The following is a 20,701-nucleotide window of genomic DNA, read 5'->3' on the forward strand; positions in this document are numbered from 1 at the left end:
TCTGCCGTCTACAGCACATGGCCTTCAGCAGGAAGAGGGGCACAGAGGAGGCCCATGGCATTAAACTGCCTCAGTCTCGAGACAATACCCATCGCTTCTCATCTCAGGTCACTGAGAGGAGAACTGGCCACTCAGCCCCAACTTTCCTGCAAGGGGCTGGGACATGTGGAGAAGCACGTCGCTATCAGCCAAGCCCAGCAGTCCCAGCCACATCCATGGCAGCCCTCTCTCCATGGCATCCACCCTGCCTTGGTTCAGGCTGCTCTGCGCCCTCACCAACATGGCATCAACTGATTCCTAACTCCCTGTTTCTCGGGTTCCCTCTGGAATCCATCTGTAATAAGGCTCATCTTTCCACAAATGCTTCTGGAGACTCTGTGTTGCCTTAGGATAAAGTCCAAGTTCCTTAGCTTGACCTGCAGAGCCCTTCAGACTTAGCCCCAGGTTGTCTTTCCAGCCTCCCCCCCACCCCGCCCAGTCACTGTCTACTCCCTCACTGGCTGGCCTGACCCGGACCTGTGCACCCCACACCAGCACGGCTTGGGCTCACCCCTCACCAAGCCTGTGCCCAGCTTGTCTGTGCTGCCTGCTCATGACACACAGACACAGCCCTGTATGGGAAATTCCTGCTCACCCTTGAAAGCAGCCATCTGAAGCGGTCACTTCCCCTCTGGAGCTTTCCATGGCTCTAGGACACCTTTCCACCAAACAAATTCATTCCCTCATTTCCTCTGTGCCTGCAGGACTTTTTCCATACATTTGTCATGGAAGGTATGGCCTTTGTCACTTGTGTATCTGGCCACTGCCCTGACCTTCACGTCTTTCAGGGCAGGAACTGGGTGTCAGTCACTTCTATATCCTGGCACCTGGCCTGGAGCAGAGAGTTCATACCCATTTGATTTCTTCTAGGGCGGGCATGGGGTCTGTGTCCGCTGCACTGCGGACTGAGCCATCTTGCACACTTAACAACATGATGCCAGAAGTGCCCCAGGGCCTCCCTGCTGTTAGTGGCTCCCTGAGGGCTGCAGAGAGGGGACAGCTGCAAGGTGACCAGCTGAGGGGCTCCGGGGGCGCATGGTCGGCCGAGCCTCAGATGGCCTGCCCTGCTCACATTTGCACCCTTATGAATTATTTCTCCCTGCCATTTGGAGAGGTCAGAGGGTCAGCTCAGTCCCTCATGAGTAATGAAGCAGCACTCAACATGTCTCCTTTGTGCCGGAGGAGGGAAGGTTACCAGAGGAGAGGACAAAGAGGAGGCTCTTCAGGCTGACTCCGATTTTTAAAATCCAGTTGTTTGCTTATAGAGATCATTGGATCAGATTAAGAGCTGATTACTTACATTTTAGAACCATTCCCTCATAAACCAAACAAGAAACCAAGAGAATGGCTGAAGTCAGCAGCAGACCGCCCGAGGAACATCCGTGGGTTCGTGTCGCTCTGGAGTGCCCTGTTTGGCCAGCATGAGCCACGTTGTGCTACAGCGACAAGCGGCCCCCACACCCTCGGAGGCTTCCTTCTCAGCCACTCTGCGTGCCCACCTCGGGCAGCCCAGGGCTCTGGCCCACAGCGCCCTCTTCCCAGACACCAGCAGACAGCCCCCCTGCTCATTTATACATCACCTGTGGAGCTGTGTAGTTGTGACAGAGATTGTATGACTCACAACGCCTCAGATATTTATTTTCTGGCCCTGTACGGAAAACGCTTGCTGACCTCTGGTCTGGACTGTCTCGTCACTGTGGCAGGGCTCCCCCCTCTCCTTGAAGGGGGTGGGGAGACAGCGTCTGCCCGTGAGGAGGAGCAGAGGACAGCCCCCATGACACCACTGCCGCAGAACCTCCACATCTGTTGGCAGACATTGATGCGGAGGCTGGGACGCTTGAGAGGCAGACTGCCGTCGGCAGACAATGACAACGAACCCGAAGCCTCGCAGCCGGCGTTCTGGGGCTAGGGCTGTGGGACTGCCTGCAGGTGCACGTGGGCTCTGGGGGTGCCGAGTGCTCCCCAGCCAGCTCTGTCTGTCTGTGCAGGGCCAGGATCTCACACAGGCGGACCCCATCCAGCCAGGAACAGGCGCCTTCCCCAGACCCCGAGTGTTTCTCAGCGTCAGCTGGATGGCTTACAAATCAATGTCTCATAAGCAAACAGAAATCCCAGAGATTAGGAAAACGCCCTTTGAAATCCGTGGACAGGGAAGCATTTGAAATTGAGCAGGGACAACATCAGAAGGGAACACCCCCTCGTCTTCCTGCGCCTGAGAAGTCACTAGAAGAACTCTACTTGGAAGCTTCCAGGGCATCTTTAAGATGCCCCCCGATCCCCCACCTGCCATCAGAGGGGCAGGCACGAGGTGCTGTGCGCAGATGCTCTTGCTGGCTGGGTCTTAGCTCTGCCACAGGACGCCGCTCCGAGTGGATCAGCCTGGCAGCCCCCGGCCCCGGCGCTCCCCCCACAGGGCCGAGAACTGCTTCTTGCTTACTGTTAGCATTTTCAGAAAGTTACACATTTAACTCCATGCCTTATGAAGGAGCCAAAAAAAAACAGTAACGAACATGGGATGAATTAAAAAATCTCATCCTGAGGACCTTGCGTGAGGTGAGCTTTCTTTTGCAAATCTGAGAATTGCTGTGTCCGTGACTTACCAGCTGTGCCTTCAAGGTGGGGACAGAGAACCGTGGTCTGGTTGTTTTCATCAGCTGCCAGGCTTTTCATTATGGTCTCAGGTGCCAACCAGGTTTCTCTTGATGCTATGACAAGACAGGAACTGTATCCACAGTTTCTGTTTGTGCCTCAGACCATCCGCTGGTGGATGAGGGAGGGACATAACAGGGAAGGTCCCTGGTGTCCCCTTGGCACCTGGTGAGTGCCCAGGAGCTCTGGGTGGGCACCTGCTGGTCCAGGAATGCAGGCAAGCTGCTGATTCCCTCAGTCCATCCTGTCAAGTTTGGTGAACTTCTGTTACAGCAGCAGCCCATGGCAGGTACAAAGAGGGGTTCATGATGGGTCCCAGCCTCTAGGACCTACCCAGCCCACCAGGAGACCAGAACATAGACCCATGCCATGGAAACTAGGAAGTACCACAGATGAGCTCAAGAGGAGGGAGGGCAACATTGCTTCTAGAAGGGAACAAGAGGAAAGGAGGCAAAAACGGGCACCAAGGATCACTGAGGTCGGCTTCCTCTGGGGTCTTCCATGTCCCCTCAAGGCTCTGGTGTGAAGGCACATGGTTTCTCGGCAGAAGAACCATGAGGATGTTCAGAACCTTCCCACTTCCCCCCTGATCTCCTAGCTACTTCACCCACTGCCCCGGCCAGCCCCAGCTACTTCCCAGAGCACACCTCGCCCCCAGGCATCGTCTAGACCCAGTGAGGGGTGGGAGATTCCTGCGGTCTCCCCTGTCCAGCCCTACTTCCTGTCCCCTGAGTTTGCACAGCTGGGCCGGGATAGCCACCAGCTCTCATAATGGCACCACAGCCTGTGAGCTTCACTTGCCCCTTTTGCACCCTCAGTGCCTGGCACAGAGCCTCTATGCAGGGGGCTCGCAGAGGCGTGGGTGGAGGGACAGGCACACTGAATTAGAGTTGAACAGTAGAATTTCTCAAAGCCCATCCCTCCTTCAGCCTCTCACTATATAAGAGGCACCTTCTGTTTGAAGGCAGAACAGATGGGTCATTAGGATAGGAATCATGTATATTTTGTGCAAAGCCAGATAAAGATGTGTTGGGTCTTAGGGACTCACCCAGGGAAAGGAGAAAGGAGCTGCTCTGTCTACAGGGTCTGCTAGCACCTTCCTACAGCTAAAGACCATCAAGCAAGCTGATTTTCATTCCCTAAACTGGAGCCATGTTCTGGATACTATTCTCCCATATCCTGCCCACCTTTTTTGGCCTTTTCCCTTAAGAATGTTCCAGGGATGCCTTGTGAAGATTTTGGCACAGCGGTGGCTTTTTGATCCCAAATACGGGCCCAGTAAGTTAAGAGCAGAAGCTGGAGGTTCATCCTACCCCACCTGGAGCAGAGGTCTGCGAACTTTTCAGTAAAGGGCCAGGTAATAAATATTTTAGACTTCATGGGCAATATGGTCTCTGTCACAGCTACTGCCCTTGTGAGTCAAAGCAGCAAATGGATGGGTGTGGTTGGGTGCCATTAAAACTTCATTCACAGAAGCAGCAGGCAGCCAGATTTGAGCTGAAGGTGAATCTGTTGACCCCTGAGCAGACCATGGAGACGAAGTGAGGGGCCGGTACACCCAGCCCTGGAGTCAGCAGCTTGGATGCTGGAGTCAGATGCTGGTGAGCAAATCTGAGCTCCTGCAGAGAGAACAGGCAGTGGGCAGCATTTGAGGTGAATTGAGGCCTCCATCCTAGGCAGCCAGGCAGCTTCCCCAAGTGCCCACAGGAGAGCAGTGGAGGTTATGTGGGTATAAAGCATGGCCCACTGCCTCTCCTGGGACAGACCATCTTGTTCAGGCTGCTTAGCCCCTTACCCCAAGCTGCCAGGGTGAGCTCATCCAGCCCACGCCCCCGCCCTGCCTGGCCCTGCTGGGCCTCCCCAGCCCAAATCCCCTGGGCCAGGGCTGGGGGGGAGGGCACCCCTGGGCCCTCCGGCCCTGCAAGCTGTTTGCAGTTCTTTTTGGAGCCAGGCAGGGGAATCAGGCCATAAATGTTTCATTCTAAAGTTTTCTTTAGGAAGCATGTTCCTAAAAGTCTGATTTACACTCCATGTTCCAGAGTGGTAGCGTGTGATGAATAAAACATGCTCATTTCACTGCTCCTTGGGGTAATGACAGTGTTTTCTGGATTCATATTAAAAATTAAAACGTGGAGATGTTTTTCTCAGGGTCTTAGTCTGTGCCAGTGTGTCCAGGAGAGCGATTTGGAGCCCCCATACAACCTGCCAACTACAGACCCCTCTTCCTAGTCCCGACAGAAAAATAAAATAGCTTGCTTTCCAGTACTGCTCAGGGGCCCCATTAAAATGCAGCTCTAGGCCTCAGGTGTCTGGTAACAACCTGACAACTTAGAATCGGGGGTCCGCGGCCGCAGCACAGCAGCCAGAAACTGAGGCTGGGCTCCCAACCAGCAGAGGCCGGGATACCACAGGAAGATGTGCAGGGCACCATGAGAAGCAGCAGTCCAGGTTTTATTGACTCTCCGCCCCAGGGGTGTGTGAGCCACTCACCCATGCTGTCCCGGGGGGTCTGTCTTTTATAGGTAGGAAAAGGAGGCCTGGAAGAGGGCAAGCTTGCCTCGTCTGTAGGATTACATAGCCTGCCTGGCCCCCCGGCCTCCCCACCAGCACGTGTCCTCAGAGGGCAGTGGATGTGTGTGGCTCCAGGGAACAGCATCACTAGGCTCCTTGGCATGGTGTCCTGCTGCTTGCTCACACTGTGGTCAGTTCCATCTGATGGGGGCATCATCTCGGACCTGTGACCCAGCAAGCTGACCCCACACATACTTGGCTCCTACCCAAAGCTGAACATTAGGCCCAAAGGGCTTACTGGAGTCACACATTCTGTAGGTTCAGTGGCTCCAAGGATCCTGTCAGTGTTGGCTGGCTCCCCCAGATCAGGGTGCACTCACCTGCCCGGGCGAACCCCAGCTTGTGTTCATTCTAGAGTCACCCAAGAGGAATATGACATGAACCTGTTTCATCAGAGCCACAGACCTTCCTTGTGATGGACCAGTGGTGCCGCTCCCTGGTGCACAGGGCTGGGCTAGGCTTTGAAGTGAGGGCAGAGATGTCCACCTGCTGACCCCCGAGACAGGGAGAATGTCTTTTCGAGGGCTGCGCTCCCAATTATTTTTATCTGAAAGTGACTGTAGCTGTTTCTCCTTCCTTATTTTTATCCCTGCCTGATTTCTCTCACTCCTGCCAAGGCTTCACTAATCCCTTAAGGCCCAGAATCATTTAAAATTAAGCCATTAAAAATCAAAGCAGTATCAGCAACATGGCTCTTGACTAGGAGGAAACAAACCTCAGTCCCAAGGCCCAGAAAGCCCCATCCGGCGTGGTCAGAGCTGGAGGGCAAGAGGCACAAGACACCCTCGTGTTGCATTAAATCAGTCTCAAACTAAACTTTGCTTGTCCCATGTGTTCTAGGAGAAGTTTCTTAAGGGTGTAGCATGCCTCCTGTGAACACCATGCCTCCCAGGCCCTGGCAGGAACATGGTGGGATGCACTGTGCTCATGAATTTTTAATCAAGATCACTTAAAGGAGAGCCCCTTCTTGCTGTGATACCTGCCAGCAGGTAGCAGCGGCCCAGCTGCCTCTTGGGGCTCCTTAAGAGGCCCCAAGATCTCATTGGTTACATTCTGCTCCACTGGGTGTGTGGTCCTCAGTTGCCCACAGCTCAGCAGTCAGCGGGGGTCACCCGTCCACCCCTTGGCCCCAGCAACATTTCTTATCAGCTCCTACTGATAGTAACAAAAATGAAGATCTGATTCAGAGTAGGTTGGATGGAAACCCCATCTTGATCAGAGAGTCACACTTTTTGGTTTTTACATCCGTGAGGACAGAGCCCGGCCTGGCATAGCCACTACTCAGCAGATACCCTGAAAGACCTATTGCCTTGGGCTTTGCATTGCATTGCACAGAGTTGCAAGACAGGAACACACACTCTGTTGAGCATTAGACCTCGATACTCTCCATCTTGACGTTTGAGAAAAACGTTTTCACAAGTGTGATCTCTCTCTGCTGCTGCCCTGCAACTCCAAGTAATGGTTTGCTATGCAGTCCCACATATTTGCTTTATAGCATTAGACATACCAAGTTTCAACGGGAGGCCAGGTTTCCAGCAAAGCTGTCAGAGGGCCCCTCCCCTCTGGCTTTATTTAGGTGCAGTCCTGTGTCTCAGGTGGCTCCATGTGCCCGGGCAACCCCCTAGTCCTCCCTGAGCCTCCTGACACTTTGCTACATGGAGCATCCTATGTTTGGTCCCCGGGAGTTGGCAGATGCCAGCGAAGATGGGGTCTGGAGCCCTAATGCCACAAGCTCGGGCCCAGCCCACGGTCCCAGCCAGCCTCCCCACCCCCCACCCTTGCCTGGCAGATGGAAATCAATCTTCTCTGTCTCCCCTGGCCACATACATTGTTGCCTCCTGCTGGATGGGGGCTTGACCGGCTCAAGGACACTGGGGAATAGAGCCCACAGGCAGGCTGCCCTACAAGCACCGCAAGACTCCGACCAATCCACACACTGGGTCAGCGGTTTGGACTGGTTGGCTGTTTCAGGAGAATTTATTTGGACAGGAGGAATCCTGATGAAAGCAGGGTCATGGCTTTGGCCTCCGTCTAAGCCAGTTACTATGTGTCCCTGTGGTTCCTGGTGCCCCACTGATTGCCCTCTGCCTGCGTACTGCTGCCAGCAGTCGCCTGGTGGCCGATCTGAAGGGTCATCCCCAGGGTCCTCTCTTGTCCGCTCCTGGCATCGCCACAAAGATGGCATGTGTACAGTCCAGGGAAGTATGGAATCACCATCAACCAGTGTGATCTTAAAACAGACCTCAAATAATTGAGCCGTTATTCTTTTTATATTACTTTGAAAATGTATCCAAAAACCATAGTCACTTGATATTAAAATGATGAAAAACCTTTAAAAAGGGGAGAGGCGCCTGGGTGGCTCAGTTGGTTAAGCATCCACCTCTTGGTTTCGGCTCCAGGGAATGTGAGTCCTACCAGACCCATGTCATTTGTGTGTCCTGGGAAGCGGGGTCAGGGAGCATAAACCACCTTGGTCATCCAACAGCGACAACCGCCTGCTCTGTAAGCATGCTGGGCGTGTGCCTGCATCCCCATATTGAAGGGATCCTCCTGCTCTTCAGCTTCTTTGGCCTTGGTCAGCAGCAGTCAGCATGGCTGAGGATGCGGCTTCCCCTTGGAAACACTCGCTTCCCTGGGCCTGTGGCTCGGGCCGGTTGCTCTGCCACGTCGTGGTGCCCCTGTAAGATGTGGGTCTGGTCTCACCTCCGCTTTTCTCCCACCACCTTCCAGGGCCTCTCTCTGCCCTCAAGGTAAAGACCAGAACCTGCACGGCGGCCCAGGGAGCCATGAACTGCCTGGCTCCGCAGCCCTTGGGTACTTGCCCCTTGTCCCTCCTCCAGCCTTTCCTCTCTTCCCAGTTTTTCAAGCACGCTGAGCTTGCCTCTCCCAGCCTTTGCCGGGCAGGCCTCTGCCCCTCCCTCACCCAGCCGACCCTCGGCCCCGCATTTAACAGGCCAGCCTGCGGCTCACAGAGGCCCTCTCCAGCTCTGGCCCCACGTGACGTCCCTGCCGTATGTTCTTATGGCCCTGCCTCTATCGTGACAGGTGCAAAGATTGTCCCCCGCGGTGTGAGCCCCACACTGGGGTCAGAGTCTGTGTTTGTGCCCTGAGCCGGTCCTGACAGGCTGTCAGCAGAGGTCAGTGAGAACCAAGAACAGGCCCCTTCCAGGCACAACAGCCCTACAACTTGGCTGCCCATCACACACTGTCTTCCTTGCATGGAGGGGTGGGGGGGCATTTCCCATTAACTCACCAGTTGTGATGTCGCTCACTAACATCTGCTGACCACCTCTGGAGTCTGCTCACCACCATCTGCTTACCCCCCCCACCCCACGCCTACTCTAGGGAGTGAACGAAGGGCCCTAACCTTTCTCCCATGGCCATACAAGGAGAGCTGTGGGTCCTCCATACCCCGGGGGGACCCGGAGCCAGGTGGCCACACCCGTGGAGGGCCCTCTGGTCCCTGCCTGAAGCTCTGTGGTGCTGTGGTGAACTCCACCGGCAACTATCCTGAAGGGAAACGATCCTGAGCCTTTGGTGGTCTCCGTCGCCCTTCTGGCAGAGGGCTGGTGTGATGAGCAAGCAAGAAGTCTCTCTCTGTTCAGCCTAGCTCCCAAGCAGCACTCTGGGAACATGGCACCTGTGCATTAGCCACAGGGACACAATCCATGAAGGGGCTGCCTTTGAAAATCAAAGTTCTCTCTTCCAGGAGTAGGAGCTTCCGTCAAACTTGGAGTTGCCTGGGAGACACAAGGGATGTTATGCTCCTGCTTGCACATTCTCATTCTGCCAGGCACCCCGTTGTCCAAAGAACAAGAAGTAGACTTTCTGACTTCTCGGAGGTGTGGCTGTGCTGTGGTCTCTGGCACCTTTCCTGGTCTGGTGGAGGAGGGAAGCTGCCTAGCAAGGGCTGCCGGTAGCACGTAGAGCTCATCAGCTGAGCACGGTCCAAACTGGTCAGTGAGTTGATGAGAAATGGCCCCCTCAGCCCTCCACACAAAGAAGAAAGGGACGTGATTGTCGCTTGAGTTGTAGGGTGGTTCTGCCTGCCTGGGGCACGTGCCAGGTGCATCTCTCATTCCATCTTTGTGATTTCTGCTTCTGGTGACCTTCACCCTCCTGAGGACCACCCATGGTGCCATGTGTATCTTTGCTAGTCAGAGCCATGGGAAGCCCCCCAACAGCCCACTCCCCCACCTGCCTCTGCCAAGGCACTAGCAGCTCCTGAGGCTTCTACTCAAGCCTGCCTGGCTCCCTGCTCATCTGGATCCAGTTCCCTCCAGGATCCCTGTCCCGTCCCTTGTTGGGGAGCCTAAAACGGACCCTCGAGGAAGGAAGGAGACCCCTGGCTCCCTTGGCTTTGAGGGGTATGGATCCACCCTCCTCCAGACATCCCTAGATATCCCCATCTCTGAGGCTGCTGTAACTGTACCACAAACGGGGGGGGGCAGAGCTCAAAGCACCAGGAAGTTATTCTCTATCAATTCTTAGGTCAGAAGTCTGAAATCAAGGTGTTGGTAGGGTTGGTTGCTTCTGGAAGCCAAAGGAGAATCTCTCCCAGCTTCTGGCTGCCTGGATCCCTTGCATCACACCTGTCTCAGCCTCTGTCTTCGCATGGCCTTTCTTCCCCTCTGGGTGTCTCTGTTCTCGTCTTCTGTCTCTTAGAAGGACACTTGTCCCCAGAATTAGGGCCCACTGTAATCAAGGGTGATCTCAACTCAGGATATTTACCTTATCTGCAAAAACTCTTATTCCAAACAAGGTCACCTTCATAGATATCAGGGACTGTGGCTTAGGCATCTCTTTGCGGGGGGACATAGTTCAACTCACTGTGGCATAAAATACCTCTGCCCAAGAAGAAGGGTGCTGCCCTAGGGAGGGCTGGGGCAGGACGGGCAAGGCAGGTGGTGAGGGGCTGGGGCCAGCGTCGCCCCTTATGGCTGGGTCTACAGGATTCCCTGTGCAAAAATCACCTCAGCCAGATCATCGTGGGGCCCAGATCCCTCTGCTTGGCCCTTGACCACTTCCCTTGGCCAGTTTAACATGTACCACAGGCTTAGTGGGAAGCACCTCCAAGTAGACCACTCCTCCAGCAGTCTCCCTGCATAATGCTTGCTCTCCAGCACCTGCCCCTCGGTCACTGCCACAGGACCAGTTTTCCTTAGGGGTTAATCTTCAGCTCCTGGAAATGCAGCCTTTACATAAGCTTGTGCTTTGTCACATGAAAGGTTTTGTCTGGGTCTTCTTTGACAAATGCAAGAATAATTAATTCAAGTTCTAAGAATAAAAACAGGTCTCCCCATACTGCCTTCTTCTATGTTAAACACAGTGTGAATGCTGACCAACCCAGACCCAGGCCCAAAGAGTGATTCTCTGAGCTGTTCCGGGGGGGTGCTTGGAAGCTGCTTCGGGACAGGTGTCTGTGGCCACCAACCTCCTCCAATGGGCTGGAAAAAAAAATGGTACTAACAAACAACCCAGACAGGTGGGACCTGAGGGTTTTGAAGGCTGGAAGATGAGGCCGGTGAGGAGAGAACAGGTGCCTCTGGACTCCAGCCTGATGTTGCCTTTCTCTTCTCTGGGGCAGGGGCCTCCTGTCAACTCACTCCTGTCTCCTCTTGTCTGTTTCCAGGACTCCTCTTCCTCGGCCGGACCCGCCCCAGCGGCTGAACAGCAAGGCACAGCTCCCAAAATCCAGCTGCCCCTCAATGTGTGAGCTGCCGTTTATGTTTCTGGGGTCCTGTGCCTTCGGCACCTCCCTCCCACCTCTGCTAGCATGTACACGTATGGTTCCTGTAGGATTTCCTGATTTGTTACCAATGAGTCAGTTTAGTTATGTGCATCCAGTAATACTGCTGACAAGAGAGTGTGGAAAACAAAAGTCTAGCAGCTTCTTTCAACGTCACTGTCCCCAGGACATTTGTAAGAAGGGGAAATACTCAAAATATTTGGTGGCACAGGCACTGGCCAGTCAGGAGCAGACCAGCCATAGCCCAGAGAAGATCCCGGAGGCCCGTGAGGAGGTGTGGGAGCCATGGGGGCCAGAGCGGCGGGCGGTCTCACCAGCCTGGGACAGTAGCTAGTTACCAAGTGCTCAGAATTAGCTCCCTGTTTTCAGAGCCACGACTGGCCTACAGTTATGGCAGCTTATATCATAGCAGCTGCGTATCATCCCCAAATATAACCAGATGAATCATTGCCAGGAAGCGAGACGCTTATCTTGTTTAGAAAATTTGCTCTTGTTAAATTACAGCTCTTAAGAGCTACATGCAGTTTAAAAATTCTCCATTTAAATGGTGTTCTGAAAAATTAGACTGCCTTCTACTCTTATTTGGCAATGAGCTCAGTTACTTGAATGAATGTTTTGAGGTGGAGAATATGAATTTGGCAAACAATATGGCAAAGTAGAACGTTCCACAGCTTTAGTGCTGGTCAAAGGGACACTTAGAACCTGCACTGTTGCAGAACAGAAATTCCAAGCGAAAAACAAAAGCAAACGGAAAAAAAAAATTCCTTTTGAAAAAGCAAGTTGCCAAGCTTCAGAAGGTTTCCCAGAAGCTTAAATATACCAGCAAATTTTCACCTACCTTTTTACACCCAGCTGAAATGTTTGTCTTTATTTGGTGGCAGATAGGAAATCCCTGAGCATCTTTCTTTATCTGCCCACTGCTGTGATTGCTTTATTTCTACAACCAACTAAACAAGAGGAAATTAAGACTTGCCTATTTTTTACCTAGCTTCCTGAAGGGAATATAGATTAGTAAGCTACCTTTAGGTGTCTTTAGGCTGCCATTCAAGTTTTCACCAACACTGGACAAGATGCTCTCTTCTGACCTGGTATCCTGATAAGCTCCAAAGGCTTCCACTCAAACCTGGGGGCCAAGGAGCAACACAGGGAAGGATGGGTAGTGATGACCTTGCTCTTCTTGAAAAACTGGATGCAGGACCCTATCCCTGAGGAAGTAGACCAGCATCCACAGGAGACCATTAGGCCCTATTGTGGTTGCCCAAATGAAAGGCAGGACAGAGTGAGCTCTTCAAAGACAAGGCCCAGGTGTTTCATTTTGGGGTCCCCCCAAATGAATGCCTGGCACACAGGCTCTCGGTAACTTTTTCCTTGTTCTGATGGTGAAAGCCTTCCCCATCCTGGGTGCAAAGAGCTTCTGGTATCAGCCCAAAGCCTCCAGCTCTTACACATCAGGTCAGCCACCAAGAGAGCTGCTCTGTCTTTGAGACCCAAAGGTTATTAATACAGTCCAAGAGTACTGTGAATACATACTGGAGGCCTCAACCATGCCCAGACCTTCCATGTTGTGGAGGCTCTTTAATTTGGTATAGAGTATGGAATGACCTCTTTCTCCTGTCCCTGCTCTGTCCTGGGAGGTGAGGAGGCCACTGTAGTTCCCAGACCTCTGCCCTCTCCCTATCTGCCTCCCCCCAGAGCACGGAACCCCCATTTGGGTGGAGATTTTCATTTGAGTAACAGAAGGGAGACTTATGTGTCAGATAAGGTCATTGAAAAGATAAGTATTTTGGCAGGCACGTGACTACTGGTGACAGTGGCCATCTGAGTAGCAGATGAGTCGTGGCCAGTGTGACCGCGACTGGCTGTTGAGAGTTAAACGTGTGCTCTGTGTGGCTGTTTCTGCCGTGTAACAAGCTCCAGGGCAGGGGACACCACGTACAGCATTCCACATGATCCATTTTGAGAGCATGACCTTTGAAATCACATTTTTTATTTTGTTCCCAGGGAGGAGAAGATGAGGCTGACCTCATCAGCCCATCAAGTAGGGGACTAGCCTGACCACTTGCTCATCCTCTTTAGCTCCAACAAGTTAGCTGTCCCACGTGTACTGGTGACAGGTATCTGTGGGGGGGAGTATGGTTGCTCTTTACCTGACTGTCCTACCCAAAACCGTACAAAAGTCACGTTCAGACGTTTGAGATTGAACGTGAGAAGTGCTGCCTTCCCAGAAGCAGCTGCAGCAGCAAGCGTGCTGCTGTGAGCCGGGAGTCTGCAAATAGGAGTGACCCCGGGGCCTCAGGGAGCGCCCCACAGTGCTGGGCTGAAGTCAGTCAGGGCTGCGGTCCCGCCCACAGGCCCTCATTCGGTCATCCCCAGAGTCCGCAGGTTTCACCGCCACGGCTCAGGTCCTGTGCCTGGGTGGCGAGCCCACGTGATTGAAAGGCCGGACCCCTCAGGTCCGCCTTCAGTAGCAGGATGTTCTTACGTCCTTCTCCTAGCGTATAAAGGTGTCTGCTGGCATGGGCTTCCTAGGGACCCGGTAGCCCTGAAACACAGAAAGGGGGTCTCAGTTTGCCCACCCAGTGCATGGAGGCGGCTGCTGGTCTTCAGATCTGCAGGGTCCATGCCCTCCCTGCTAACTTCTGCAGTGTTGGGAAGCCACCCCAAGTCCACCCCTGGCCGTTGGGCTCACTGCCCTTCATCTTTGTGACCCGCCATGCCTCCCAGGGAGAGAAATGGGTCAGGGAAGGCCCATCTGGAAGGGCTACGGCGTCTCAGTACGCTTCTGAGTAGGCCACCGCTCAGGCTGTGGGCTGAATTCTCACCTCCTCTCCTCCACAGGCATCTCAGAGTCAGACGGGATGAGGACCAAAGAGGAGGGCAGAGGGGAGGGCCGGGCGAGGGTGAGGGCTGAATAGGCTCCAGAGTCTCACCCCAGTCTGGCCCAGCCTCTTGGATGTGCTGCTGAGGACTCTCTCATGTTGGAGGAGGAGCAGAAACAGTGTCGGGGAGGGGCGCAACACAAGCCAGACTGCTGCTTCCCATTTGTCCCAGTGCCTGCAGGTCTGCATACCTGTGAGCAAAGGGTGGGCAGAGCTGTGGGCTCACTCAGGGACCTGAGCGCAGCTCGCCATCTGGGAAGGAAACTTCCACAGACAGATGGGTATAGTTTATCCCTGGGGGGGAACCAAGAGCCTCCTGAAGTGTGTGACTACTTGCATGCCACCTGCGAGGTCTGGGAGTCTCTTTGCAGGAGCCAGAGAAAGCCCGGGAGGGTGGGGCACAGGGAGTGGGGCTGCTTGCAGACTGGAGGTCCTGGGTGAAGCGCTGGCCACTCCATGACTTCATGACATTTCCCCAGACACTCCCTGTTCTCCCCCTCTGAGCACACGCACCCATAGTCAGCCTCATCTGCAACCCTACATTGGCTCACACCTCCCCAGCTCAGCTGCCACCACCTACAGGGGGACTTACGTGGGTTTCTGAGCATGGGTGGTGCCCCCGCTGACTCCATAGCATCCTAAGCATACCCTGACATGCACCTATGCTGTCTCCCCCTTCCCCAGAGTGGATGCTCCTGGGGCAGGCTCCTCCACCACCTGGCTGCACCTGGCCGTCATTCTGTAGACATCCATCAAATGGTATGAGTGGACATGTGTCTTGCTAACCTGAGCTGGTGTGACCCTGGTAACCAGAAAAGCAGGAACATATCACTTCACAGGAATAATTGAAAAGAATCTTTTACTTATTCTAGAAGAAACATGAGCAAGCCATCATATAGAGGAGAAAAGGTGTGAAATTAATGAAGGCACTAAAATACTTCAATTCACTCCTTGATTAGAGCTGAAGAAAACTGTAGATAATTAACACAAGTGAACATCTTGCTATAGAAACGAGCAAGTAATACGGGTGAGTGATGGTGTCCTTGGAGATATCCAGCAGGCTGCTGGTAAAAGCAGACAGTGTATGATGCCAGGCTGAGTGGCCACAGCTGACGGTTGCTTCCATGTGTGCGCCGTCATCAGGCCGGGGCCTGACCTTCCCTCCTGGGCTCACACTCACAGCACTACTTCAGACTGGAGGAGGGAGCACCTTATAACCTGAAAGCCCCGTATAGCCTACAGGATGGTGGGGAAGAAGGCTCTCTGAGCCACATTCTCCTACACTTGTCTTAAGTAAGGTATTTTTAGTACCAACCTTGTGTGTGAAGTGACTTCTGGGCCTTCAGGAGCAGTCCCCGTCTGACCCACACGTTTCTGAGATGACCCTAAGCCATCTGTGGAAGTCTGTGTTGAGCTGAAGAGGCCTTTTGAAGGAATGAAAAGTGAACTTGGGCCCTGGGAACCGTGAGAATGAGTACCATACGGGTGCGGCCTGTTTCGTGCCAGGCCCGTGGGGCCCCTGCAGGCTCCGTGAGGACTGCCTGCAGCTCTGAGCACTGACGGGGCCGCCCAGCTCGCTCAGAGACCCTCGGCAAGGCTGTTCTGGCTGCGCGCAGCAGAGGGGATACGGGTGGAGAGAGAGCGATGAGGTGGCACTGCCATGATTGTCCCGTACATCCGGCTGACAGTGGGCGGGGCCATCCGCCATTCATGAGGGGTCGTCCCTAAAGAAAGCAGATGCAGATGCTGAATGACAAATCCCCCAACCCCGAGCCAGCGCCCCTCCCCAGCGCAAGTCTCGGGCCGGATCTGCAGGCGCACGTGCAGAAAAACGGCCCGCAGAACCATCTGCTTCTGCTTTTCTCTCTGAGGCACCCAAAGGAAAAATAAGTGGGGGGGCAGAGATTTTTCAAGGTGAAGTCAGATTTATTTACATTCCAGTTCCCCCAGCAACGCACACCTAGAGGCCAGACTTGAAATATTGAGACCAGGGGAGAGATTACTTGTCGACAGAACAAATTAGAAATAGAGATGAAGAGAGCATGGGCATCAGTGCCCTGGTGCAGAGCGGGGCAGCCCCTCCCGATGCAGTGGCCCCAGGGGCTCCCTGGCCCCAGAATGCAACCTGGCCCTGCCACCTCAGCAGGGCCTGCCAGCCTCCGGCATGGCCTCTGGCGGCGCCCCGCCCCGTGCCTGTGGCCACAGAGCCCCACCTGCTTCCAAGTCTCCGCAGAAACACACACCCTCAACATTTCTGAGCCTTCCTTTCCTCAGCTGTGAGATGAGGGGTCAGCCCGGCCTCAGAGCTCACATGGGGCTTAGGCAAGACCCTGGGAGAGGTTGGCCCTGGCAAACGCCACTCCCCTGCCCTTGTGCCCTTGTCTGGCCCTAGCTGGTGGCCCAGGCACCCGCTTATACAAAAGGTACAGTTACAGTTTTTGAGGAGCAATTGAGACTTTAGAGATGTGTTTTGAGGAAGAGGGGCGTGTCGTCCCTTGGAGGTGGTGGCCTCCCTGGAAATGACACCTTCTGTTAGCACCCCAGAGGCATCTGTCCACTGAGCGTTGAATGAGTGGAATACCAAAAACTGTGAAGGAAATACTGGCTTCCCGCTGCTGAGAACCCAGACCTCCCACGTGAGGAGGCACGATGTAGCACAGGATCCCAGTCTGCCTCTTTGCAAACTGACCGCAGGGATGCCACCTCTCAGCAGGTCCTGTGCCAGACATGCGACCTCGGGCTGTGGGGAGGGCGCCGGTGCCCCGTTCAGGGGCTCTGCGGCCCGCACACTTAGCCAAGTCGGACAGACCGTGCAGCCGTGTTTAGCCACGTTCACCTCCAGGTTGCTCTTTTTCCTGCTTTGGTCATCAGGAACCATGTCTGTGTTCATCTAAAAAAAAAATGGAAGTTTGAAGACTTTTCTGACAGAAAAGTCTTAAGCAGGATGACTTGAGAACCATAATGTAAAGAATCTTTTTTTTTTCATTTTTGTTTTGACGGGGAGGATGGAAACTCCCCTTGTGTGCTGAGAAATGAATGCAAAGTCTTTGTTCTGTTAAATGGCATGGGGATCCTGAATGTTGAGGGAAAGATAATCGGCTCCTTCCCAAAAGACAATTAACTTTCTTTTTTTTATATTCTTTATTTTATTTTATTTTATTTTATTATGTTAATCACCATACATTACATGATTAATTTTTGATGTAGTGTTCCATGATTCATTGTTTGCATATAACACCCAGTGCTCCATGCAGAACGAGCCCTCTTTAATACCCATCACCAGGCTAACCCATCCCCCCACCCTCCTCCCCTCTAGAACCCTCAGTTAGTTTCTCAGAGTCCGTAGTCTCTCATGGTTCGTCTACCCCTCCAATTTACCCCCCTTCATTTTTCACTTCCTGCTATCTTCCTCTTTTTTTTTTTTAACATATAATGTATTATTTGTTTCAGAGGTACAGGTCTGTGATTCATCAGTCTTACACAATTCACAGCGCTCAGCATAGCACATACCCTCCCCAATGTCTATCACCCAGGCACCCCATCCCTCCTACCCCCACCACTCCAGCAACCCTCAGTTTGTTTCCTGAGATTAAGAATTCCTCATATCAGTGAGGTCATATGATACACATCTTTCTCTGATTGACTTATTTTGCTAGCATAACACCCTCCAGTTCCATCCACGTCGTTGCAAATGGCAAGATTTCATTCCTTTTGATGGCTGCATAATATTCCAGTGTGTGTATGTGTGTGTGTGTGTGTACACGCACCACATCTTCTTTATCCATTCATCTGTCGATGGCCATCTTGGCTCTTTCCATAGTTTGGCTGTTGTGGACATTGCTGCTATAAACATCAGGGTGCGCTTTCCCCTTTGGATCCCTACATTTGTATCTTTGGGGTAAATACCCAGAAATGCAATTGCTGGGTCATAGAGTAGCTCTATTTTCAACTTTTTGAGGAGCCTCCATACTGTTTTCCAGAGTGGCTGCACCAGCTTGCATTCCCACCCACCGTGTAGGAGGGTTCCCCTTTCTCCGCATCCCCGCCAACATCTGTCGTTTCCTGACTTCTTAATTTTAGCCATTCTGACTGGTGTGAGGTCGCATCTCATTGAGGTTTTGATTTGGATTTCCTGATGCCGAGCGATGTTGAGCACTTTTTCATGTGTCTGTTGCCCATTTGGATGTCTTCTTTGGAGAAATGTCTGTTCATGTCTTCTGCCCATTTCTTGACTGGATTATTAGTTTTTCTGGGTGTTGAGTTTGATAAGTTCTTTATAGATTTTGGATACTAGCCCTTTATCTGATAAGACATTTGCAAATATCTTCTCCCATTCTGTCAATAGTCTTGGTTTTGTCAACTATTTCCTTTACTTGTAAAGAAGCTTTTTCTTTTGATGAAGTCCCAATAGTTCATTTTTGCCCTTGCTTCCCTTGCCTTTGGCGATGTTTCTGGGAAGAAGTTGCTGTGCCTGAGGTTGAAGAGGTTACTGCCTGTGTGCTCCCTTAGGATTTTGATGGACTCCTGTCTCACATTTACATCCTTCAACCATTTTGAGTCTATTTTTGTGTGTGGTGTAAGGAAATGGTCCAGTTTCATTCTTCTGCATGTGGCTGTCCAATTTTCCCAACACCATTTATTGAAGGGATTCTCTTTTTTCCATTGGACATTCTTTCCTGCTTTGTCAAAGATAAGTTGACCATAGAGTTGAGGGTCCATTTCTGGGCTCTGTATTCTGTTCCATTGATCTATGTGTCTGTTTTTGTGCTGGTACCATACTGTCTTCATGATGACAGCTTTGTAATAGAGCTTAAAGTCCGGAATTGTGATGCCACCAGTTTTGCTTTTCTTTTTCCCAATATTCCTCTGGCTATTCGGGGTCTTTTCTGGTTCCATACAAATTTTAGGATTATTTGTTCCATTTCTCTGAAAAAAATGGATGGTATTTTGATGGAGATTGCCTTAAATGTGTGGATTGCTCTAGGTAGCATTGACATCTTCACAAAATTGTTCTTCCAATCCATGAGCATGGAACATTTTTCCATTTCTTTGTGTCTTCCTCAATTTCTTTCATGAGTATTTTATAGTTTTCTGAGTACACATTCTTTGTCTCTTTGGTTAGATTTATTCCTAGGTATCTTATGGTTTGGGGTGCAATTGTAAATGGGACCGACTCCTTAATTTCTCTTTCTTTTGTCTTGTTGTTGGTGTATAGGAATGCCACTGATTTCTGTGCATTGATTTTATATCCTGCCACTTTACCTAATTCCTATATGAGTACTAGCAGTTCTGAAGTGGAGTCTTTTGGGTTTTCCACAGAAAGTATCATATCATCTGCAAAGAGTGAGAGTTTGACTTCTTTGCCGATTTGGATGCCTTTGATTTCTTTTTGTTGTCTGATTGCTGTGGCTAGGACTTCTAATACTATGTTGGATAGCAGTGGTGAGAATGGACATCCCTGCTGCGTTCCTGACCTTAGGGGGAAAGCTCTCAGTTTTTCCCCATTGAGAATGATATTTGCTGTGGGTTTTTCATAGATGGCTTTTATGATATTGAGGTATGTACCCTCTATCCCTATACTCTGAAGAGTTTTGATCAAGAAAGGATGCTGTACTTTGTCAAATGCTTTTTCTGCATCTATTGAGAGTATCATATGGTTCTTGTTCTTTCTTTTATTAATGTATTGTATCACATTGATTGATTTGTGGATGTTGAACCAACCTTGCAGGCCAGGGATAAACCCACTTGGTCGTGGTGAGTAATCCTTTTAATGTACTGTTGGATCTTACTGGCTAGTATTTTCGTGAGAATTTTTGCATCCATATTCATCAAGGATATTTAACTCTCCTTTATGATGGGGTCTTTGTCTGGTTTGGGGATCGAGGTAATGGTGGCCTCATAAAACAGTGTGGAAGTTTTCCTTCCATTTCTATGTTTTGGAACAATTTCAGAAGAATAGGTATTAATTCTCCATTAATGTTTGGTAGAATTCCCCTGGAAGCCATCTGGCCCTGGGCTCTTGTTAGTTGGGATATTTTTGATGACTGCTTCAATTTTCTTAGTGGTTCTAGGTCTGTTCAGGTTTTCTATTTCTTCCTGGTTCAATGTTGGTAGTTGATACATCTCTAGGAATGCATCCATTTCTTCCAGATTATCTAATTTGCTGGCATATAGTTGTTCATAATATGTTCTTATAATTGTTTGTATTTCTTTGGTGTTGGTTGTGATCTCTCCTCTTTCATTCATGATTTTATTTATTTGGGTCATTTTTCTTTTTGATAAGTCTGGCCAGGGGTTTATCAATCTTGTTAGTTCTTTCAAAGAACCAGCTCCTAGTTTCGTTGATCTGTTCTACTATTCTTTTGGTTTCTATTTCATTGATTACTGCTCTGCTCTTTATTATTTCTCTTCTCCTGCTGGGCTTATACTTGCTGTTCTTTCTCCAGCTCCTTTATGTGTAGGGTTAGGTTGTGTATTTGAGACCTTTCTTGTTTCTTCAGAAAGGCTTGTATTGCTATATACTTTCCTCTTAGGACTGCCTTTTCTGTATCCCAAAGATTTTGAACAGTTGTGTTTCATTTTCATATGTTTCCATGAATCTTTTTAATTCTTCCTTAATTTTCTGGTTGACCCATTCATTCTTTAGTAGGATGCTCTTTAGCCTCCATGTACTTGAGTTCTTTCTGACTTTCCTCTTGTGATTGAATTCTAGTTTCAAAGCATTGTGTTCTGAAAATATGCAGGGATACCAATCTTTTGGTACTGGTTGAGACCTGATTTGTGACCTAGGATGGGATTTATTCTGGAGAATGTT

At 51.3% G+C, this 20,701-nt stretch overlaps 1 protein-coding gene and 1 long non-coding RNA gene across 4 annotated transcripts in view; one reads left to right on the forward strand and one right to left on the reverse strand.

The window, feature by feature from the left end:
• SH3RF3 (SH3 domain containing ring finger 3) overlaps positions 1-20,701 on the forward strand; it is a 361,498-nt gene that overhangs the window by 259,972 nt on the left and 80,825 nt on the right. For all 3 annotated transcript variants that reach the window (XM_025869126.2, XM_073897932.1, XM_073897934.1), the window contains exon 5: positions 10,892-10,971. In XM_025869126.2, coding sequence (XP_025724911.1) covers positions 10,892-10,971 — 80 coding nt within the window. The remainder of the gene's footprint in view (positions 1-10,891; positions 10,972-20,701) is intronic.
• LOC141373634 (uncharacterized) lies at positions 13,025-15,450 on the reverse strand. The gene is made up of 3 exons (XR_012379893.1): positions 15,203-15,450; positions 14,480-14,689; positions 13,025-13,550 (listed from the first exon to the last, which is right to left on the reverse strand). It is a non-coding gene; the product is annotated as an uncharacterized lncRNA (long non-coding RNA).

This window comes from Callorhinus ursinus, unplaced genomic scaffold (genome assembly GCF_003265705.2).
Source record: "Callorhinus ursinus isolate GAN/ISIS: 27379988/994484 unplaced genomic scaffold, GSC_fseal_2.0 scaffold10, whole genome shotgun sequence".
NCBI classification, from domain to species: domain Eukaryota; kingdom Metazoa; phylum Chordata; class Mammalia; order Carnivora; family Otariidae; genus Callorhinus; species Callorhinus ursinus.